The sequence below is a fragment of the Semicossyphus pulcher genome, unplaced genomic scaffold (genome assembly GCF_022749685.1).
Source record: "Semicossyphus pulcher isolate SPU_LCO1_2020_fin unplaced genomic scaffold, fSemPul1.0.p SCAF_12, whole genome shotgun sequence".
Classification (NCBI taxonomy): Eukaryota; Metazoa; Chordata; class Actinopteri; order Labriformes; family Labridae; genus Semicossyphus; species Semicossyphus pulcher.
This window is the reverse complement of record NW_027211626.1, coordinates 5,037,294-5,060,264: the sequence shown is the minus strand read 5'-3', so window position 1 is coordinate 5,060,264 and position 22,971 is coordinate 5,037,294. Positions and strand designations below refer to the sequence as shown.

The window sequence follows — 22,971 nt, the reverse complement described above, 5'->3', positions numbered from 1 at the left end:
TTTGTTTTACTTCTTTAAAATGGAAACCCATTTTGTAATAAAATCTAAATTCCCAGTCTGGTGATTCCTGCCAATTACAGGCCTCTATCTTCCCCCAGTATTAGTCCTTCTCTTTTAAAATCTGCCACACTTGAAATGAGTGGATAACTGAGGATCAAGCTGATACCACCTGAGGTGCTACACTATTTGAACAAAAAATGTATATTACTAAGTAGCTTATCATGAATGTGCTTCCTTTTTCCCCCAATAGAAAACATTCTTGCCTGAAGCAGATACACAGCATCAGGGGTTTATATCATTCCCTAGAAATTAGAAGCTATAAAGGGAAATTATAACTTCTGATATTTTCTTTTTACTTCAAATTGCAGCGGCATTTCCTCTTTTATAAACAGGCTGAGCATGAATTTACTGCAGCGCAGACCTGAACTGTCACACTCACGAGGATAATTGAAAAGAACATACCTGATGTTAACCATGTGAACCTCGCCGTCATTAACTTGAATCGATGTGCTGATCCGTTTAACCTCTTCATCTTCGTTACAGCAAAAGGCATACTGAAACGTAGATTAAAGATGGTGTTCATGTCACTGCTCTATAAACTGGGCATGTAATAGCAGAAATACCTGGGAAAACATGAGCAAAAAATAATGGATGATGACCAGAGTTCTTACCTGCAAGACTCCATCCAGGATGAAGAGTTTCATGAAAAAGAAGTCGCCATTAGCAGGTCCTTGGTCCACATAAAGCAAAGTTCCTCGTTCCGCTTCAGTTTGAAATCTCACAGTAATGTTGTTGAGTGCGCTGAGGTCAATGCCCTCAAATTCCAGGTATGAACTCCCAAAGTAGTGAACGTAGCTTGTATCTAGGAAATTAAAAAAGAAGAAGGAAAGCTGATAATTAAAGAGGGAAAAGCAAAAGCAAGATAGACTGCAGTTTTTTTTTTGCATCTTTACTGTAAATTCTGCGAAGATTGTCTATTGATCCCTGAGAGAACTATTCAACCTTTCACTCGCCATCTCCACAGGGAGGTCCGGTGCACCGGGTGAGAAACAAAGCAACAACCTCAGAGTTAATAAGATTCAGAGTTTGGATAAGGACGCCTCAGCAGGGCAGATCTTTGTTGCCACTGAGGCTTGAATGTGGAAGTTATGGTTTTGTTACTCTGCCGTTGCACACGCAACTGTATGCTGAGGCATAAAATGTAAATGTGACCTGCATCCTTGAAAAAACCTTGGCAACATGGACTGAATACAGGCGATTTAGTGTGGGAAGGAGAGGCTAAAAAGTGGATAATTATTGAGAAAAGCCTTTAAGGGCTTTTGGTTACATCACACTTTTTATCTGCACTGGTATACTGTAAATAGTCTCATTTGCCAAAAGCTGTGAAGCATGCAAATGACACTCTATTAGATGCGAGAGTCTTGGCTAAAATGAACAAACTCACACAAGTTTATTACATGCCTCATTTTATAGTGGAATAACTTGGCTTATATCATCCATGAGAATGGGCAATTATGGGGTATTTCAGTAAAAGTTCCACTGCCCGCGAGCTTATTGGGGGTAGTGACGCAGACAAACTTAAAAGACTGGCACAGACTTCAATTGGAGGCGAGCATTACGGGTGCTCATGCTCAATATATTTCTCATTTGAGGGAAGTAGTGCAATTTGTTGCTGAAAAGTCAAAGCGGAGAGCCTGTTAAAATGAAAAGCACTCCTGGATGCACCTGTCTCATGCTCTGTCTGTTCTTATCTGGGAAAAAAAAAATCATTACACAGGAGAAATCAGCAAAGCTCCTTTAAAGTTGCTGCCATGATTAATCGGGCTGCTGCAAGTAAGACCTTTATCAATATTTGTTACACGTCAGGTCCTAATAGGCCAGGCCCCGTTTGATCTGACAGTGGGCCCCTCAGGGCGTTTGGCAAACAAGCTAACCTAAATACCCCCATTTTCTCCGGAGAGCAATATGACCAATACCCCGCGGAAAAACCCCCTGACAGAAAAAGCGAGAATTATCGGGAGCAGACCCACTGTGATCTGTGAATTAATGAGGATAAACGCACACAGCAACAATGCTGCGCTGTCTACTGCCTCACTCCTGACAATGGGGTTTGCCAATGCTGATGATGGAAAATTACCCCTCAGAGACAAAGCTATTCATTAATTTTAAAGCCTTGTTTGGTCTGTTGTACTCTTTGATGCAGTCTGAGGCTGCTGCCAGGAGGCACGATCTTACCTCATTAGCAGTTAGCGTCGGTTCTTCCTTTAAAGGTCTCCTTTACCTTTGGTACTAGCACCAGATTTCTCATCCGTGTAAAGTTGGGCTCGATCTAAATTGTAAATGTGTACAATATAAACTGTACGCCTGTTTATTCACTTTAAGTATCTTGTTATGCGAAGCGCCAGTTTAACATAATGCTGATCAAGGAGCAGTGGTGGCAAAAGAAACGATTCAACTTCTTTAATGGGAAATAGTTGAAAAAGTTCCGGCTCTTTATAAAAGTATGAAGTTGTCCTCTGAAGGACATTTCTACCAGCTGTTTTGGCGCAATGCTAACTGAACATTACATCATACTGGGCGACTATTTAACTTAGATTTTCAAACGTCAAATAAATTAAAAAACGTGAAATAAACTTTGGTCCCATTTGCAAATCAGCTGGACGGGGAATTTCTTGTTGCTCTGAAGGCCTCGGCAATGTTGGTTCACTCTCATCCATCCCTTCTCAATGCTGGTGACATCTTTTCTGCCATTTTCATTATGTTATCTTTTGTGCATGATATGCACTGATGGATACACCAAGGAACCGTCTATTCTGTGTGTTATTGTCCCATTCTTTGAGGTTGAAATTGATCTTGATGTTAGGCAGGCTGCGCACAATGATGCTGTCATGAGTTGCTCTTGTTTGGTTTTGTGTTTCATTGTTCTAAAAGCATTTCCTGTTTTATTTTGTTATTCACGCCCTTGTGTTGCTTTACTTCCTTCCTTTGTTTCGTTTCCCGTCCCGGTGATTGTGTGCCCAGCCCTTATTGTTTCCACCTGTGTTTGATTGCTCTCACCTGTCCCTGGTTCCCCTCAGTGCATACAGTCTTTGTCTGCCCGTGTCTTTGTCAGTTTGTTATTTTCTATCTCTGTGAAACCTTTCTTCTACCGATCATCGTCATTCTCAGTGCAACTTGTGTCAACCCTGTTTCCTTGTGGCTCCCCGGTATGTTTCCACCAGTTGTATTTTTTCCTTTGGATTATTTCTGTTATCTGAATCACGCAGTAAGCCTTTTTGCTCTGCCTTTTGATTTTCTTTTTTGTCTTTTTGTTGGAATTAAGACTCTCCGTCCTGCCCTTTTAATTTGACTGTTAGTTTATTAAAAAACTGAGGTCTGCATCTGGGTCCTCCTCTGCCTCTTTGTTTAATACCTCAAACCTGACAGATGCATTGAAAAAATACTAATGACTCCCCTTAAATACATTAAAGCGTAGAAAGGAGTAGAAAGTACAGATATTGGTGTAAAAAATGCAGAAGGTATAAGTTAAAAAATAATATTCATGCAAAGTTCAGAAACCTGAAAACCTTACTTAAGAACAGAAATTAATTCAAACTTTGTTACATCCCACCTCTGCTAAGGAGCTTGTCACTACGGTACTAAGTTCAAAAGCTTTTCTAGTTTTAGTCGGAAGGAAAAGCGTCATCTCAGTAGAAATATTCCTCTACATAAATCTTTCAGATTAGATTTCACTAGGGCTGGTCTTGATACACGTCCATAAAAGAGGTGAGAAAATTGATATGGCTCATATTTAATGTAACTCGGAAAGTTGGAGCTCAGTGTTGCAGCACAGACTCTGTGCAGATGTCAGTCAGGTTAAAGTAGAAGATATACCAGGAGAATAAAAATATATTTTGAGAAACACAAACTTAAGATCAATTAATACGATGATAGAGTTTGGACGTAGAGGTTTAATTGATGTAGACTTAATGCCCCATTGATTTAAAAAAAAGCATGTAAGTCCTGATTTGCCCGTGATTTATCGGGGGAAGGTAATAGACTGACTGATTGAACTTGTCACAGGACGGAGATAAAATACTACTGAGGACCATTCCTGGACCCTCGTAATTTCAGAGCCCTGAGGGAAGGCAAAAGGTCATTCTGTACTGTACCTATGAAACTGCGCAGAAAATGTCTCTTATTCACTTATGTAAGAAGATTTAGGTGAACATTATTACACTGCTGAGACATACCGAGGAGTCAAATCCTAAATATAATATGGCTTCTTCTTCAAAGAGAGTCTCTAATTATATCTTTGCTGTCTGGTTTTAAAAATAACTGATGACATTACTCCAACGCACCGCACTCGCCAGTACTGTATGGGAGCACAGAGGCCATAAACTGTAGCTGAAATGACGCATTTAGACACTTATTTCATCTCACTGAGCTTTCTCCTCATGAATATTCATGACTGTGTTCACCACGCGAGTGTCATTATGAGTCCCGCTCAAAGTTGTGTCACTGAATATATCAAAACCGTTATAGGCACACTAATCAGGCTCTGCCAACTCAATTAGGAACAGACTATAAAAATAAACATGCAAACATAAATTAGTGCTTCACAGAACAAATATGTGCATGTTTCACTGAAGGTTAACAAGGTGACTGCTCCCATTCAGGTAGCACATGTTTGAACTGGCCCTCCGGCTAACCTCTTACTCATCAACTTGATTTTGAGGAGCTTAAGTAATTTCATTTCCGCTACACGTGGCAGCAAAAGATAACGGCTTCTTCACCGGTGCTGTGGTGATCGCTCCAAAGAAAGTCAACCAAATCGTGGCTTAGCTGCAGTAAGCCTCCTTCCACCAGTGGTGTCCTCTCTAGATTCCCATCAGCTCTCATATCGCAGAGCTTAAATACTGTGCAGCTCAGCAATACATGTACAGTGATGGGGAAAAAAGAAACCCAGAAGACCAGAAGACAATCGGCTCATTCTGTGGAATGACGTTTATTTTTAGTTGCTTCTGAACTAAACTAAATGTACTTTTTACACAAAAATCAAGATACAATTCCAATCAAAGCTCATCCTTTAGTTGTGAAATTTGGCTTGAAATAGTAAAAAGTGCAGCCCTAAACAGCAGCTACGTTTAAGTCGTCTGATTTAGAATCAGAGAAAGGAAGCAGAAGCTCTTCCATCTGAAAAATTCAATCAGAACTTTTCAGTTTGTCACTTTACGGTGATCTGACTTTGTTCCCTCCTGTCTTGATTGTTGCTTGTGTTGTATTAACTCTCTGATGTGCTCGGATTTGGACAAAAGCGCCTGCTTAGTTGTAACATTGCAACCTACAAAATGCTTTGCGATCCATATTGTTTTACTGTTAGCAAACACATTAGCAGAGATGCCCCTATTTGTTTAAAAGCTATAATAACAAAGCTAAATGTTGGCTATGTAGCGAAATATCATGGATAGTCCCTCAAGCGATGGAGAACACCTGCTGTAAAAAACTGCGGTTGACAGTCAACACTTGTGGCCTTATCATGCTAATTTATGTCCAAGGGTTCATGTTTCTGACAAGTTTATTTTTAATTAGTTATCTGATGCTGTAAAAAGGATGATTGACAGCTCTGTTGACAAATCCAGCTCCTGCAGCCGATCTGTTCCGGGTGAGCAGAGCAGAGGAGGAACGGCGAGAGGAGACGTGACTCAAACAATCACTAAAGTCACTGAAGTTTCCATATCTGTGAACGTCTGCTTCAGACCAACACAAGAAGCTGTTCTGCTGTTAAATACACCGACGTGCGGGACCTTTGCCAGGTTTTGGTAATTTAAGTGTGTTTTGGTTAGCGGAAGTGGCTACGGCGGCTCCACCCGCCGATCTCTACTGCACAACTCTGGCTCCAAATGACGTCACCATCGCAAGATGGCAGCGCCTATCACAGGGGCTATTATGGCTTCAATTTCGTACAATGAGAGCAGATGGAGATGCACCATCCATCTTTATATACAGTCATTGGCTTGCAGAATTAATGTGTAATTTTTTGTAATACATATCTAAGCTTAACCAGGCCCAATTCAAACCCAATAAAAGGGAAAGCTCTCATTTAAATGTATATATTTAAAATTTGAATTGAACGAACTTTCCATACTTTGAGATGCTTACTTTCATGTACATAAGACCCCAAATGACATAATTAGAAGAATTACCACATAAACTACCCCAACAATGTTTAAATTCCCATTGGCTTGGTATCTTTCAAAGGTTGTGGAGCAGTCTTAGGTTTAAAGGAGCACTGTCTGAGTCTATTTCAAGCAGCACCAAGGGCACTGCATGCGTTGAGATGGTGACCTAGTTAGATAAACTCATGAGTTTCTGGGTCCTCTTCTTTTTAAACGTACGTACTTTGATTATGAGCTTATATGTTATAGAGCGAAGAGATTTTTCTGAGTGTAGATGCTCTGGTTTGTTTTTCTTCACCATCTTCTGGAGTGTATATTTAACCCTCTGTAAACTGATGCAACACGCTCTGGATGAGGGCTGGATCAGGTGCAGCTGTGAGGACTCCATTATTTCTGGCCCACAGTGATTTTCAGAGTGTCGCACTGAATTGGTTCAAGCTCGTCTGTGTTCAATAGGTCTGTTTTACAGCTCTGTGAACAGTTTCAAAGGTAGACAGACCTCATCTGTCAAGGAGTAACAATCTGCCCAGTGCTCCCGATTCCTCCTCTCACATAGATGACTGAATCCAATACCAATAATGTATAACACACTGTGTTCTGTGTCTGCCATTTGAGTGTTCAAGGATAAATCACCAAATAGAAATTGGTCTTATCACAATTTGAAATTATTGCCTCAAATAGAAATAGAAAGTGCACTTTTGGCAAGCTAAAAACACATTTTGTTTCCAACCACAGCTGCACAAACTATGACAATCTCTCAATCAAACCTAATATATCATTTCCTGCTCTGTTCCAAAGCCTCTAAAATCACATTTGGAGTGCCGCCTCAGCGGGAGGCTCCTCTCTTTTGAAATTGGCAAACCTTGTGCAGCAGAAATGTTTGGAGGGAAGGACAAGGGAAGGATAGCTTTGTCATTTGTCATTAAAAATCCCTGCACCACCTACAGTACAAATTGATTGGTCTAATTGATTACCAATTAAAAAAGTTTAGTGTCACTTTCTTGCACACATAATGTTAATAGAAGTGATAGCAGAGTGATGGGAGCGAGAAACGTTCCTGATCCGCCGCCATATTTCAGCAGATCTATCACTAAGGTAACAGGTGTTCTTCTTAGTAAGGAAGTAATTGTTCATCAAAATGATTCCCTTTCCAGAAGCCATGAGTGTGTATAAATATAATTCGTTATCATACTGATTTAAAGTTCTTACTTATCCGAGAAAGTTTAAAATGAAAATCTAATTTCAACTGAAGCCAAATTGAAACTCTTTATTGTATCAAACCTTTAAAGTTAAAAAGTCTTTGTTACTAAATCAAACAGCATTAAAAACAGTTTATAAGGAGCAGGGATTCTGCAGCATACACTGGATAAATGTGGTGCTGAGAGAGAAGAGTTCAGACCCTTTATATAAGTAGAAGCAGCAATATAACAATGATAAAATACTGCGTGTGTATAAGGTCTGCAATCGAATCATACTTGAGGAGGTTCTGCACACTACGTGTTTTTGAGCTGTGGATTACAAAAGAAATAGATGATAAGACTGTGAAGAAGCACATCAATTATGGTAAACCCTGCAACATTATGGTGCAGCACGATGTAGGCATAGGTAGATATGTGCATGACACACAACTGTACATCATTGCTGATCCAAATGATGCCGCAGCCTCTAATTCCTTTACCGACTGTGTTCTAGCAATGAATAAATGATAAGCAATAATTACCTGAAGTTAAAAGTTAGAAGTTAAAATCCTAGAAGTTGGACCTAAAACCAAAAGAGAAACACTGTTTAATGATCTGGGGGAATTAATTCCCTGAGGTAAATCAGAGTTTACAGGTCTTGATGGTATTTTAGAGCCAAAGTTAAGCAAAGGTTTGAAAACATAATTTTCCACCTAATTAAAAGGTGTAGGACAACCATTTATGATCACTAAGAGATGCAAGAAACCTTGATCAAGCCGACTCTATAACTGTAATGCATTTCTACTGGCCTTCCCAAAAAACACTGAGAGCTTCAGCGCATTCAAAACTCGGCAGCTCGACTATTAGAGCGGTGAGATAAAAGAGCACATTCCTCCAGTCTAAGTGCTCTGCGCTGGCTTCTTCTAACATTTAGAATTGATTTTAAGCTTGTATACAAAGCCCTTAATGGGCTAGGACTAAGCTACATCGCTAACTCTGTTGTTAACTATGTGTCTTACAGAACACTGTGATCTTCGGCTGCTGGTTTATTGGAGGTTCTCGGCACCAGTAGAAAGAAAATCTGGGATTCAGGCTTTGGCAATTTTTTGCCCGAAAGCTATAGAGCACACCTCCTATAGATATGGTGAATGGTCTATATATTGCCTTCCTGATCTGTCTGCCACTCAAGGCGCTTTACACTACATGTCAACATTCACACACACATTCATAGACTAATGACGATGCCTTCTAAAGCTTTATGTTATCATACATGAAAAGCTTTGCCTTTGGGAGTTTCACCATCTTGCCAAAGCACGCTTCAACATGCCGACTGAAGGAGCAGATTATAGAACCAATGATCTTGTAATCAGTGGACGACCCGCTGTTCCTCCTGAGCCAACTTGCTAAATTCTTTTATAATTTTGTTCATTTTCGCCTTTAACAAACTTTGACTTTGGTGTAACAGGAGGTTTTTCTAACTCTGCTTCGCACCCATGAATTTAAGTATTTAACTTATATTATAACTTATAATTATCATTATTTAGTGGGTTATGTATTATCTTTTGTTATTTATTCTGTGTTTATTTTCATCTATATTTTTATCTTATTTATAATTGCCTGCTTGGTTTTCATTTCCCATTTAATAATTCGTATTCTATTTATATATATATTTATTTTTTTTGGGACATTTTTTTAATCTTATCATCTAGTGGGCACTTACTATCTTATTATTGGTATGTCAGTAACATTGTTTTTACTTTCATTATTTCTGTTTTTACATTTCATTACTGCAAATCACTATTAGCTGTGTTTCTTGTATGTGCTATAAAAAGAAAGTTTATTAATATTCTTATAATAATCATTATTGTCATTTCTATAATCAAACTTATTATTAGGAGTCACAAATTTTAAAAAATTGGAAAGCATTGGTTCGACCTTTGGCAGTAGGTTGTATTTTATAAGCCTTTATATTTTGATCTTATTAGTAATGATAACTGACACAGACAGACGTAGTGGAGTAAAATATAAAGTGTTCACCTCTGAAATGTTCAAGTTAAAGTAACAAACTCCATAAAGCAGTTGTAGTCTACTACATGTAGCCTACAGTGTTGTCTGTACCTGCAGACGGCTCAGCTGTCTGTGCCGGGCCGAGTGTTGGCGTCGGCACTCTGGGTGTGGAGCCGCGAGTGATGTTCTTGAGTACAGTCGCCAAGGGAACAGCCTCCGTAGCAGGAGGCAGGCAGCTGACCTTGTTGATGCCATCTACACAAGAAAACGCTCCTGGACACGGACTCAACAGGCAGTCGTCATAGTTGTGCTCACAGTTCCTCCCCTGTGTACGTGAAATAAACAAGCTTTAGATGTGTGGAGTAATTCTGCGATGAAATGCTAAATAGGACTTAATGTTCACAGCTTGAATAATAAAGTGTGCATTTAGTGGGGAACATGGAATTATGTAATGAAAACAAGGCTTTTTTTAGGCTTCAAAACCAACCAAGTGATAAAACATGGTTCATTTTTTATGTGCAACATTAAAATCTAAAGTAGCGTAATTTATTTTCTCAGAAACTTCTGAGTGTGTAAATTTATCTGGTGGTGTAAATGTATTTTTATTTTTTATTAAAAAAATCACACGTTGTGTTCTTGCACAAGAAAGACATCTGATGTACCTGCTTTAAAACGGGAAGGATCATCAGACATCCAAAAATGAAAAAGGTAATCATACAATTTTCCGCATTTTAGCAAAGAAAACAGGAATCAACAGTTGAAGCTGAAGAGAATTAAAGGTGAAAAAAAGAAAAAAAGAGATGGCGATGGGGAACAAGGTGGGGAGCCTCACCACAAATCCAGGACGACAGAAACAGGTGTAGCCATAGCCCGGATCATTCTGAATGCAGATCCCCTGGTTGCAGGGCTGAGGAAGGCACTCATTAATGTCATCCTCACAGTGAAGGCCTGTCCAACCTGCCAGGAACAAAAGCCCACAGAGTGCAGTGGTGAGCCCAGGCTCCCCCACTTCCACCCTCTGAAGTGAATATCAATCAGATTCTCCTACATTGATTTGCTTCTTTTTGGGTTCACACAGATACAAAGACAAGAAAAGGCTTTCACTAAAGAGTAAGATGCCACATACATTTTAATGAGCCCGGGCTGTATCGTCTTTTTCACTACTGTATGACTACAAATTTGTCCCTGGAGAAAAGTGGACGACTTTTGAATGAAGCTTTGCAGGCATTACGGTTACCTTTAGTGACACTTAGATGGCCCCTTTCAATCTGATACAGGCGTTCTATTATTATTAACGTGGTTTACATACGGTAAACTGTATTCCACCACATCTAGGGCACAGTGAGTGCATGTAGGGGGCTCGTTCTCTTATGAAAACGTCCTACCAGCGATGCTGTATCTCAGAAATTGTGTTCATGAGTCACAGAGGTTTCCTTTAACAGGTCTTAGAAAGAAAACCAAAGTGCTTTGGCTGCATCGTTTCAAATCAAAGTGCGAGACTCGCAGGATGTCTGAGTGACTCACCTGACCTGCAGTGGCAGACGTAGCTATTAATAAGATCTTGGCAAATGGCTCCGTTGTGGCAGGGCGCTGAGCAACATTCGTTAACATCCATTTCACAGAAGTCTCCCATGAAACCTGGAGGACAGCTAAGAAAACATATCACACTTAAAAACTGTTTGGCTGTCTCACAACGCTGTCACCTCCTGCATGATGGTCTGACACACTGTACCTGGAAGAAGAACTTATTTTGATTGTTTATCTTAACTTCACTTTTTACAGTATGTTCTTTTTGGGCAGAGAACACAATGTCAAAGTTAAAGCTACAGCAGGCAACATTATTTCATAAGAATCTGGTTCAAATAACAAATGTTGATCATAACATTTCCCTAACAATCTTAAATTGAAATGATTGCTGATCTGTGACTGTGAGCACCACACCTTTATATTTAGTTTGTTAAAAAATGTGTCTGGTCTGAATCAAACAACCAATCAGGGTTAGCTTTACATGTAAATAGCCAACCATAGCAACTCTGTGCAAACTAGCGTCATCCGGCTTCTATATGACTTGTGTCAGCAGCACGCACACGAGGGTTGTGTCAGTCAGGAGCTATGGCAACTTGCGGTAAACTTCCTGTACCTCCATTGCCGACAACGACATATACTGCTAAAGAAGCAAAAAGAAGGAAGAGCACGGAGGAGAAAAAAGCTACAAAGAGAGCGTGAAGTAAAAAGAGGGATCGGACGAGTGGAAGTGTTCGGGGCTGAAGAGCGAAGCAACGCAGAGGTCGCCCTGTTCCTTCTTGACAGGTAACGGTAGCTCATAGGCCCCGATCAGACAGACAATCAGAAAACACGCAAATGACGTCGGGCGCTTTTCTGCTTTGAGTTGAAGTTTTTTAAACTTGAGGAGCTCAGAGCTTTTCCTCAAAAACATGAGGCGCACAGAGGGGAAAAACGCGAGCCGCTCTGCAACGCAAAAGCAGCGCGCAAAAAGCGTCCGTCTCATTGAAAATAATGACAAAAAAGCTAAAACTGTCTGAACGGGCCCTTACAGTAACAGCTAACGTTAGCACTAAGCCCCAACAAGGTGGTCCACACCAAGTGTTTGAACATTTTGCCATATAGTGAACTTTTTGGAATAAACAGCATCTCTCTCTCTCCTTGCCTCGGTGCTGCAGAGAGATGCACCGCACAACGGCTGCGCAGCACACACCAGTCTCAAAATGCGCGTGCATGTTTGGTGTAATACAGAGAGGTGGAATGTTTTTTATATTGGAATGTACGTGTTGCTTACTGCCACTTTAAACAATGTAATTTAATCTTGACACAGCAGTGGAATCAGAAAAGCGGGTGATAAACTAAGCGTGGCTTCAGTTTAAACTGTTCATGCCCTAACTCACACTTACTTTAGTGCTAATGGTCAATAAAATGTGAGACCACAGGGTGTCAAAATATCACTGACACGATCAAAACAAACACAAAACAAATGATTATTTGGAGTGAAATTTGGCAATGCATTGCTTATTTTGAGTGCCGAGGAGAAAGCAGCAGGTGTATTGCATCCAGAATTAAATTCAATTTTACTCATCAGGACACTCGTACAAAATAAAAAAAGAGAGAACAAAATAAACCAAAACTCTAAATTCAGCTGCTTTGTGAGAAAGAAGCAATATGGTTGGGTAAACATTTACAAACATTGTTTTATTTAACATAAGGTACAACTTTTAATTTATCATTTTAAGCCGGTATAATATTGTCACACAGTCTGTGGGGTCTGTGGGGACTTACAAAGTATCTGTACCAATATAAATACATTTACATAAGAACATACTGTCTTTCCTTTTATTGCATTAAGCTAAATCTGAACAACTCATGTCTGTAAAGAGCAAGATAATGAACGCTGCATTAGTCTAACATGCACACTGTCGGCTAAATAAACACAACAGATCCTTAAGTCAACAGTGACACGCCCACGACAAATCACTCCTGGCACAGGATATTATTTAAAACACCTAAATGAAGTTCAGAGAACACACTGATCCGCCCAGTTCACAGATGATGATGCCAATGCACGGCTAAGTAAGGAACTAAGGCTCCTGCTTGTTTTGTCTGTAGCTGGAATATAGCCCTCTCTGTGTTAATGTCATTACTGCTAATTAATTTGTGCAGACAAATCTGGGTCCAGCATCTCTAAGTGAGCCAATCAAGACCAAAAACATTACTGGTGCAAACTAAAGTAATAAACTCGAAGACTCATTTAAATGAATGTCTGTTAAGTCTCCATCTATCGCCGAATGAGGTAACAGAATGGAGCCTATGGCCCACTGATGAAAGCCTTTGCATTGCACTATTACAGACTGGGTGTCTGTGGCAACTTTCGCGGAAAAAATCACATGCGGCGCCCAGTTAGTGACGTGTTTTCCATCAGCCAGCAGTGGTTGGTCTGCCAGAGAGGGAAGGCGGAGCTAAGCGGCTGCTTTTCCGGTCTGTGCAAGTGTTGCGAGTAAATAGTAATCTACTATGGCTGAACAAACAAAGAAAAGGTCGATGACTACAGATACAACAAAAATAATTCGACAGTCTGATGAAGGCAGTCTAAAAAGGAAAGCGTTGGCGACGGTTTAGCTCAATGGTTAAGTTGCACGACCCGTATACAGAGGCTACAGTCCTCAATGCGGCGGCCCCCGGGTTCAAATCCCACTAAGTTAGTTTGCTACGTGTCATCCCCTCTCTCTCTTCCCTGTTTCCAACACTATCCACTGTCCTCCTTCTAAACAAAGGCATAAGAGCCCCCCCCAAAAATAAAAGATAAAAAATAAAATAAAAAGTAAAGCAACCGTCAGCGGGGAAAATCAAGAATTGGCAACCATTACAACCAGAGCCAACCATAGACGTCACACGTGCAACACTGTCTGGATATCTGGGAAGTGTGCTCCTGCAATTACTGTTTATCGCCACATGTGCCGCCACAAGGAATAAAACTAAGATCTTCGAGATTACAACTTTAAGTTTGCACATCACAAACTTGACATCAGGCGCCTTATTTGAGGAGGACAGACAGGATTAATTCAGCAGTGCATAAAAGCCACAGGTAAATCAAGGGGAAATGTTTAGCTGTGGTAATAGTTCTGTGTTGTGGAGTTGTTGATTAGCGCAGGTTAAGCTTAACTTTGAGCAAAGAGAGGCCCTGCTCAATTCTGCAGATGACACCCCTGCTGGCTTTATGCTTTGTAGAAGAGCAGTCATTTTCCAGATCCACAATGAGCCTGATCATGCATCAAAGCTACCTGGGCCAGGGAGGAGCAAGGTCTGCTGGCTGCTGGATGGATTTCTCATACAGAGTCACCAGACCTGCACACCCTCTGAACGTCTGTGGGGATACTTGACACCAGAAGCAGAAGAAATAGAGAGAAAAAGATTCTTAAATTTACCAAAAAAAAAAGGTTTTATGTTTCAGAAAATGCTCGCAAACTCTTTGCAGTATTCATGAAGCTAAAATTCCTCTTTGGAAATCCAACATCTGTTAAGATCTGTGAGGCACAGCTGAGTAAATGTGAGACAACATCAGAAAATGTGAAAACAGTTTCATGCATAACCTTTCGGCTGACCAACATAAACTGATAGAAAATGGAACAGGTGCAGAATTGAATGTGAACCACTTCACACATAACATGCAGATAAAACAACACTCTGTATTTCATGTTTTGTAGATGTGCTCCAGCCACGAAACCCTTGCATGACTGATTTTACATTTTAGGCCATTAGTCAGAGTACTAGCTTGACCAAACCCTGTCCTTTCAAGTGGAAAAATATGTGGATGTAGAAAACATGTTGGCCTCTAAAAAGAAACTCTATTAATAGGATTTTTTAAAGTCTGTGATATAAATAAAGATGGCAGCCTCCTCTGCCAAAAACACAAAACTGGAAGTTGCTATCACATGAAACTGATTAACTAACTAAAGCTACAAGGACTAACATTAGACAACAGCTACATTTGTATTTGTTTTTTGTGGTGGTGTAAATTTGTAACAAAAGCCTAATTTCTCTTTTCATTTTCATTTTAGGCTTAATGCTTTTGGGAATTTTGCTTAATGTCCGTCTCATTTTAATACTTTTGCAGTCTTTTATTTCTGCTGGTTTGGATCTTAGTTGTTTCACAACCCTTGTTATTGACAGATCTGTACTCTGCAGGTTTATTGTTCATTCACTGTTCATTCTTTGTTCACCCTTACCCTCCATTTTTTGTGTGTCTCTTTTTGTCATAGTAATGATTTATGCACTTTAAATCAGTAATGTTAATATATCAACACTGCTAAAAAATGGCTAAAATGCTGTTTTTCCATCTATAATTTAAAGTCTTTAAGAACTCCAAATGAAACAGCTTCTAAAACTGCTGATTTCTGAGTCCAAATGTGGCCAACAACCTGTGATAATAAACTTATATCACAATCAATTTCACTGAATGTCCAAATTCAGCAAAAGAAACCCCTTTTCTGGAAAGTGCACACAATGCACATCATTATGTTGCAGATCAGCAGGACACTAAAGGGCACTGTAACACATAAAATGTGTGTAGTTTTCCCCTGCACACATTCATCTTTAAATGCACACTTACACACCATATTGTCGCCATGTTAAACACAAATCAGTCTTCAATAAAGAAAACATAGAAAAAGCTGCGCTGAGGCAGAAGGCAGCCCCAGTTCATCAATATGTAACACCATCCAGTGCAGCAACCTATTCGGAGTTGTAGCAGTGTGGGATACATTAAATCGTGACACTGAGCATACAGCGGCACATCAGCACAGGGTTATACAATGTAATTAACTGTAAGGCATCTGGGGAGCCGATGTGTCAGATCTGCACACTCTGACTACATACACCTTGTATTCAGGTACACTTCATCACTCAGGGGACGGCATGTCAGCAATTAAAACGTAATGATTCACCTGAAACCAACGTAGAGGAGTGCTGCTGTGTAAGACTGAGCACGTACTGTTTACTGTAGCAACACTCGTTTGAGGCGTGATGTATTACAAGCAAAAACCCCGAGAACACCTTCACATTAAAAGTCATATGAACTAGATTACTTTGATTAAGTATATTGTACTGTCAGAAAGTGATGAGAAACTCAAAATAGTGAGTTAGTCTCTCTACAGATTAAAACGTAATATCTCAATATTATGATTTAATATCTTAAAATAATGATTAAGTATGTCAATGTACTTTCTATCACAACATAATGAGAAACTTAAAGGGGAGTAAACAGGGACATATTTTAGCTATGCGATACATTTTTCTATTATTCTAATGTGTTTTTGAATCACGTTGGTAAAGTTTGTTTCGTTTTAAATATTGTATACATATTTTAATTTAATTATTTTCCGGAGCCTTTCCTTCCTCCTGAAACGAACAAGCTGTTTGGCCATTCAAAGGTCAGACCTTAACCACGATTGGCTGACAGTATTTGGAGTGACCGTGAGAGCCCCTCCCCCACGTAGGGGAGCGTCCACGCCGCACTGTCACTCCACAGTTGTAGAGAACATGACTGCTCTAGGATCAGTTATTCAGCCTTATATGTACGAGCCAGAATCACCAGGTGGTATCAGAATGGTAAGTTGAAATCTTGACAACGACTTGGCCACAAGCTCGTGCAAGAAGGCAGCCTGAGGTGAATGACGGTGAATGACGATTGGTCGGTTCCATTCGCAAGGTTCCATTCAGTAATGATTCAGTTTCTCAAAATAATACCAAGGTTCGGGAATCTTGGGACCATAATGCCTCCTGGGCGCCTCCCTGTGGAGGTTTTCCAGGCACGTCCAACCAGAAGGAGACCTGGGGTAGACCCAGAGCTCACTGGAGGGATTATATATCCAACCTGGCCTTGGAACGCCTCAGGATGCCCCAGGAGGAGCTGGAAAACGTTGCTAGGGAGAGGGACGTCTGGGCTAGCTGGCTTAGCATGCTACCACCACGACCCGACCCAACCCCGGATAAGCAGAAGATGGATGGATGCCAAGGATTCTCAAAATAATAACTCAGTGCCTCAAAATAATGAGTCAAATCTTAAAATAAGTTAGCAGCTCCAAATAATGAGTAAGAGATGTACTAAAATAAGACTTATACTACAAGATACAAGTTCTTTTTAATGTAAAATGTTTAAAAAGGATTCCCTTTAAAAAATGTAGCCTTGTTAGTTATAATAATAATAATTTCCTTCTTGGCCTTTGAGGTAAAACTCAGGTTCTGCTGTCAGTACAAAATCAAACTATGTCTATTCTTGGTTACAGGTGAGTCATCACAGTTTAAACGTCCTACGAAGGGAGAGACATTTAAATCATTCACCCGGGCTGCACTCAGCAGAGCATGTTGTTCCAATCAACATATATATTACAATGACTCCATCCAGGGACAATCTTCCACCATCATCAAAACAATAAAAGACTTTTCACAGTGGACCAGCTCACCTGCATGTAAAGTTTGACCCCTCACCGTCGAGGCAGGTGGCTCCATTGAAGCACAGTGAGACATTAAAAGCTGCTTCTCTGCAGACGTCAATATCAGTCTCACACGTTTTGCCCGTGTAGCCGTCCTGACAGAAGCAGGCGTATTTATCAATGAGATCCACGCATGAGCCTCCATTCAGACAGGGACTGGCAGCACAGTCCTGTGCATGAACAGACATAGAGAGAAAATGTTATGAAGGTTAATCCAAAAAAATATAATTTATCATTTAAAACACAGCATGGACGGTTTAAAAAGAAAAAGAAGGTCGTTACAAAACGGAGGATCAGATTATGCATTGAACTAAACGCTCACACGGACCCTGAATGCAACTCGATGTGTTATCTCCAGAGTCCAGCACAAGCTGCGGTTTAAATCAATTAGGTGTTAGATTAAGCAATTTCTTTTAATCAGGTATTTGTACAGTGCTTACATGATCCTGGTAGTTCAATTGACTTCTCTTGTAGAACAATCAATAGAGTTAGTGATACCAAAGGCCACACAAAGATTACAAACTTCTCCTGCCATTGAACACCCCGCAGGTTTTTATCAATGAAGCTCTACTCACATCGATGTTTGTTTCACATCTGCTGCCGCTCCATCCAGACTCGCAGAGACAGGAGTATGAATGTATTCCATCCCTACAGCTGAAAGACCACAACAGATGGGTTATATCGTGATTTATCAAATTCAATCTACTGTATGAAATCAACCTTGCAGAGATACAGTCTTTTCAATGAATGAATGAATGAGTATTTCCACTTCTACAGAATAAATCACTATAATTTAGACACCCGTGAGACAACCTGGAAGTGCATCACATTATCTCCTTACAACATGCGACATATGTCTCCACTCACCGCGCCGGCAAGCAGTGTAATTAAAAATAATTCACTTCAATTTCTGCGTAATTTGCAGTTTTAAATGACAGAGAAAAATCTGTACCTCCCATGAAGACAAGGCGCCGACATGCATTCATCAATGTTTGTTTCACAGTGGAGCCCAGTGAAGCCGACGGGACACAAGCAGTGGTATCGATTAGGAGCGTCAATGCATGTCCCGCTATTCTGGCATGGGGTTGACACACACTCGTCGATGTCAATGTTGCACCGTGCCCCTGGGAGAGGAAGCATTAAGTCAAACATCAAATATTTAACTACTTGGCAAAAGAAAGACCTTTTAAATAAATCAGTCATCAAACTGTTTAAATAGTTGGGGGCAATAAGGATTAGGAAACTGGTTTAGAATTAAAGAAGTCAGATTAGTTTCTCTGTCAGGTCTGGCTTTTGTTTTCTAACCTCAAATCATTTAAACAGGCCTACCCATCCATCCATCCACTATACCATTTATCCTCATCACGGGGGCTGGAGGCTTTCCCAGTCATTGGGTGAGAGGCAGGGTACACCCCGGACTGACGGCCAGTCAATCACAGGGCTGACACACAGAGACAGACAACGCCTGTGTCCCAATCCAGCGGCTGCAGCCTTCAAAGGCCGTATTTGAAAACCGATTGAGATGCGACTGACAAATGCATCTTTCTTTCTCCCGGGCCACGAAGGATTCATCGGGTGCATCCTTCACGGCCCAACGTATCCTGAGATGCATGGCGCGCCAATTCAAATGAGATGGCGGACTGTTACGTGGCTGAGGAATAAAATTTTAAATGTAAACCTTTTTGGTTTAAACTCAGTCGAATAGCTAGTGTTACACATTCTTCAAAAAACAAAGGCCCCTTGAAACAAATAATCTTTAAATAATAAGTTAACTTACTCAACGTTAGCTATGCTAGCTAGTTAGCCAGCTAGCTACCTGCTGGTAGGCAGCATGAGCGAAGTTTGGTGACACAAGGGTAAGGGTGGGAACAGCTGGTGACACAAACAGTAAATCCTCCGTAGACCAGACCGTCTCATTTCAGTTCAGCTTTGAAGGTCTACACAGGCTATGAATGACTCATCCTCCGTGGAGCGCCTCCTTCGAAGGCTGTAGCCCCTGGATTGGGACACAGTAAAACTTTCACACACTCATTCACACCTACTGGCAATTTTAGCGTCACCAATTAACCCAACGAGCACGTCTTAGGAACGTGGGAGAGCACCCGGAGAGAACATGCAAATCCCACACGGAAAGGCCCACTTCTTCCCAACCTGGAATCCAACCAGGAACCTTCTAGCTGTGAGGGGAGAGCGCTTACTGCAGCACCACCGTGCTGCCTGAACAACTGACATAAAAAAAAACTAGAGATTAAAACACTTAGTTTTGATAATTCTGCAACAGCTCAGCGTCTGCATTTGGGATCTCTGGAGACGTCCCTGCACATGCTGTGGGACATGGTCCTAGTTAACACTGCTTTGTTAGTTTGACAAACTGAAAGGAATAAACTAAAGATGCTTTGTTTACTGCAATAAGGGACAAAATGTATCAGCGTGGCTCTTTTATGTTTTTCTACTTTCTTGGTGCGGTTGAGGTAGATGGAAGAGATAATTTATTGTATATCTGTGGGCTGCGGGTACAAAGACAAGCCAGGAGAGATTCATCGTTGATTTATGTCTTTCTATGGGATTTGTTCTTCATAAAAAACAGAGAAAAGAAAGAACACGTCTCGATCAACTGAGACTAATGAATTGAAAACTAAACGACTAGACAGATCATTATTGTCAACCACACCATACACTTGACTATTGCAAACTATATGCATCCTTACATTTTATTTCCTCCGTTCTCCTGTAATAATGAGTAATTTCCGGTTGTTTTCTCGAGATCTCCACTTATTTTTTATTCTGTTGCACCACCAGAAGATCAGATGATCAGAACTCGTATCCCCAGAGTTGCAACAGAATAAAACGAACATAGAAACAGGCTTAACTTACCTCATTAGTGTGGGCAATGGCAGCATGCCGTGTCTATGGAGTTATTTCCCTATCTTTACTCAAGCACGTGTTTTTAATTTTGAGAGCCTGATTTATTGCTTTTGCGTTCATATTTTGTAATACTTTTCTTCAAAAACCTCAAATAGCCCCTCTTTGCGCTCAGATCTGCTCAAAATGTATGTTCACACTTAAATATAATGTGCTTGCACAAATTTCCTGTGCTCACCCATTCAACCATTCTCCTCTCACTCAGGCCACTTCTGAAACATCCGCTCTCGGATTTGTTCTCTGCTCGCAGATTTTTTTGCTCGCGCTCGGATCGTTTTTCTGCCGTTGTTTTTTTTTAAGCACCAGCCAATAGGAAACCAGGTACAGGGTCGACCAATGACGTTGTCTCTACAACTAACCCATTTTTAGAGCGTCCCATATGGGCGGTTACTCTTAAACCATGTTTATCCACCATTTCTTCACCATAAATGTATAACTTGCTTTTTGTACGACTTTCAGAACAAATGGTCGGTTGTTTATACACCAGTTTGGTACATTTTTTAGTAACGTAGCCACACAGTAGCCACATAGCACACCGGACTCTGGTCGGTGTGCTATGTGGCTACTGTGTCCGTAAAATGATGCCGTTATCACAGGAAAACAAGCTTTGTTTTCCAGAGATACCGAAATAAATAAGTCAAGATCTCGAGAGAACCAAAAATAACTTAATTCTTATTTAACTGACTAAATAAAATGTATCGATGCATGTCCGCTTAGTGCTTCCGTACGTAATAGAATAATGTGAATGATAAGTTTTGTCTGTCATAAAGTGATGAACTGTTAAGTCAAAGTCGGCAAATCAGATATAGAAGACAAAAAAACTGACAAATAAAAGGCTATTGTAACTGCTGTGAAAAATATCACTTAGCAAAAACCTAACCCATTAAAACACTAGCTCAAAATTTGCACTAAAACCTGCACGAACACCAGCATGTCTCTTACAGAGCGAAATTCCGCCTCCTTACAGCAGCGAGCATATTGTCCAGAAAAAGCTGCCTCACCAACATGACATGTTTTCCCTCTCTGCTCTCTTTAGAAACCTTTGATACAAAGTGATCACAGGCTGACAGGGATGGTAAACATGAGCGTGCTGTGTGTAGTTAACCAGCATTGCATTAAAGGATTTCTGAGTTCTTCTGTAGCCAGTTTACCTCACATCACCTCGTCCTCACATTTATTCTCCTGTTGCTGACAGCGTACCTTTAATGCTCCTTATGAAAAGTTTTTTTTTAATGATAAAAAATAACTCAAATTGCCTTTTAGGTGTGCCTCATGATTCTGTTTGACGCTCCATTCATTATTACATGTAGAAACACCCTTTAGATGCACGCTGACATTGCCTGTAATTATCAGCATCCACATGAATAGAAACTGAATCAAAGCATGGAGAATAATATTTTTCTCTCACAGGGAGTTTCATCCAAGTTTTAAAGCTCATATTTTTTACTAAATATCGTGTGAAATTTAGAAGACACACTGGGTTTATGTGGCTGATGATAGTAGGATTGATATCTAGGAACAAAATCCCTTTGTCATATGAAGTATTTATACAAACCGCAGATCTCTAAAGAAAAGCAAAATGACAGACGGGCCTATCACTACTTAAGTCTGATCACCAGATGGTTCTTCTGATCCGTGAAAGTAAACAGGAATTCAAACTTTGATGCTTTTCACTATTTTCTCACAAAATCTAACTGGAACATCTTTGGGTTTTATTCCGTTGGTCACATAAGAAGCTATTTGAAGAGACAACCTTTTAACTTAAAGGGGGGGTATTATGCTAATTGCAAGCTTCATATTTCACTCTGTAATACCTGTGGACTAGCTTAGCATAATTTACAGTGTACAGAAACCCCACCCCTACAAGCTCACTTTCTTCTGATTGCACTTTGTGACATCACAAAGTCACACTGTGTGAAACCTGGCGTTCACAGCAGCCTGCAGCCTGAGCTGAGAAGCCTGGGGATTACTCCAACATACTTTTACCTACAGATTTGAAACTTCACCCACGTTTAGTCTAGACATTATATATATATATTAGACACATTATTTATATATGACTTAACATGTGAAGCAGCATAATACCCCTTAACAACTCATTAATCCATTTAAATGAATAAACAACTTAATGGATAATAAAAACATCAATACTTGTAGCCCTGATCTAGACAGTAATTCATATAGTTACATTTGAGTCTTTAGTCAAACTTTTCTGCTTTGAATTGAAATAATAATCACATTTTTGTGATACATAATATTTTTTACACAGATTTTTACACAGATTTATATTGATATTGATTGATTTTTTGGCTTTTATTTTTTTATTTCAGAGAGAGGACGGTGGATGGCGGCGGAAATGGAGGAAGACAACGCGACAAAGTGCCAAGGGCAGGAGTTGAACCCTGGGCCATCGCATCGAGGACTGTAGCCTCTGTATATGGTCGCCGATTTAACCGCTGAGCAAATTATTTCTTTACAAAGTGATTGTAAAAAATATATATAAAGATGAATGATGTCTTTAAAAGTTCACTTTGTAATAATTGTATCTCCAACACAGCAGAGTGTAAGGAGAAGTCAAAGGAACTCGATTACAGGAACATTAGAAAGAAGCTCAAGTGCAAAGTATTTACAGTGAGATTTGTGGATGTATGAAAATGTGCTCCTTTTAGTAAAATGATCCTTTAAAATCACTTAAAACTTATTTAT

The 22,971-nt window shown here is 40.1% G+C and overlaps 1 protein-coding gene across 1 annotated transcript in view; it reads right to left on the bottom strand.

Moving 5' to 3' along the window:
• Nucleotides 1-22,971, bottom strand: part of eys (eyes shut homolog) — a 200,282-nt gene that overhangs the window by 71,818 nt on the left and 105,493 nt on the right. Inside the window, exons 28-35 of the mRNA XM_069658919.1 lie at nt 18,296-18,467; nt 17,919-17,997; nt 17,314-17,513; nt 10,868-10,992; nt 10,176-10,300; nt 9,455-9,668; nt 672-862; nt 463-554 (exon numbers count right to left, since the gene is read on the bottom strand). Of these exons, the coding sequence (XP_069515020.1) occupies nt 463-554; nt 672-862; nt 9,455-9,668; nt 10,176-10,300; nt 10,868-10,992; nt 17,314-17,513; nt 17,919-17,997; nt 18,296-18,467 (1,198 nt within the window). The remainder of the gene's footprint in view (nt 1-462; nt 555-671; nt 863-9,454; nt 9,669-10,175; nt 10,301-10,867; nt 10,993-17,313; nt 17,514-17,918; nt 17,998-18,295; nt 18,468-22,971) is intronic.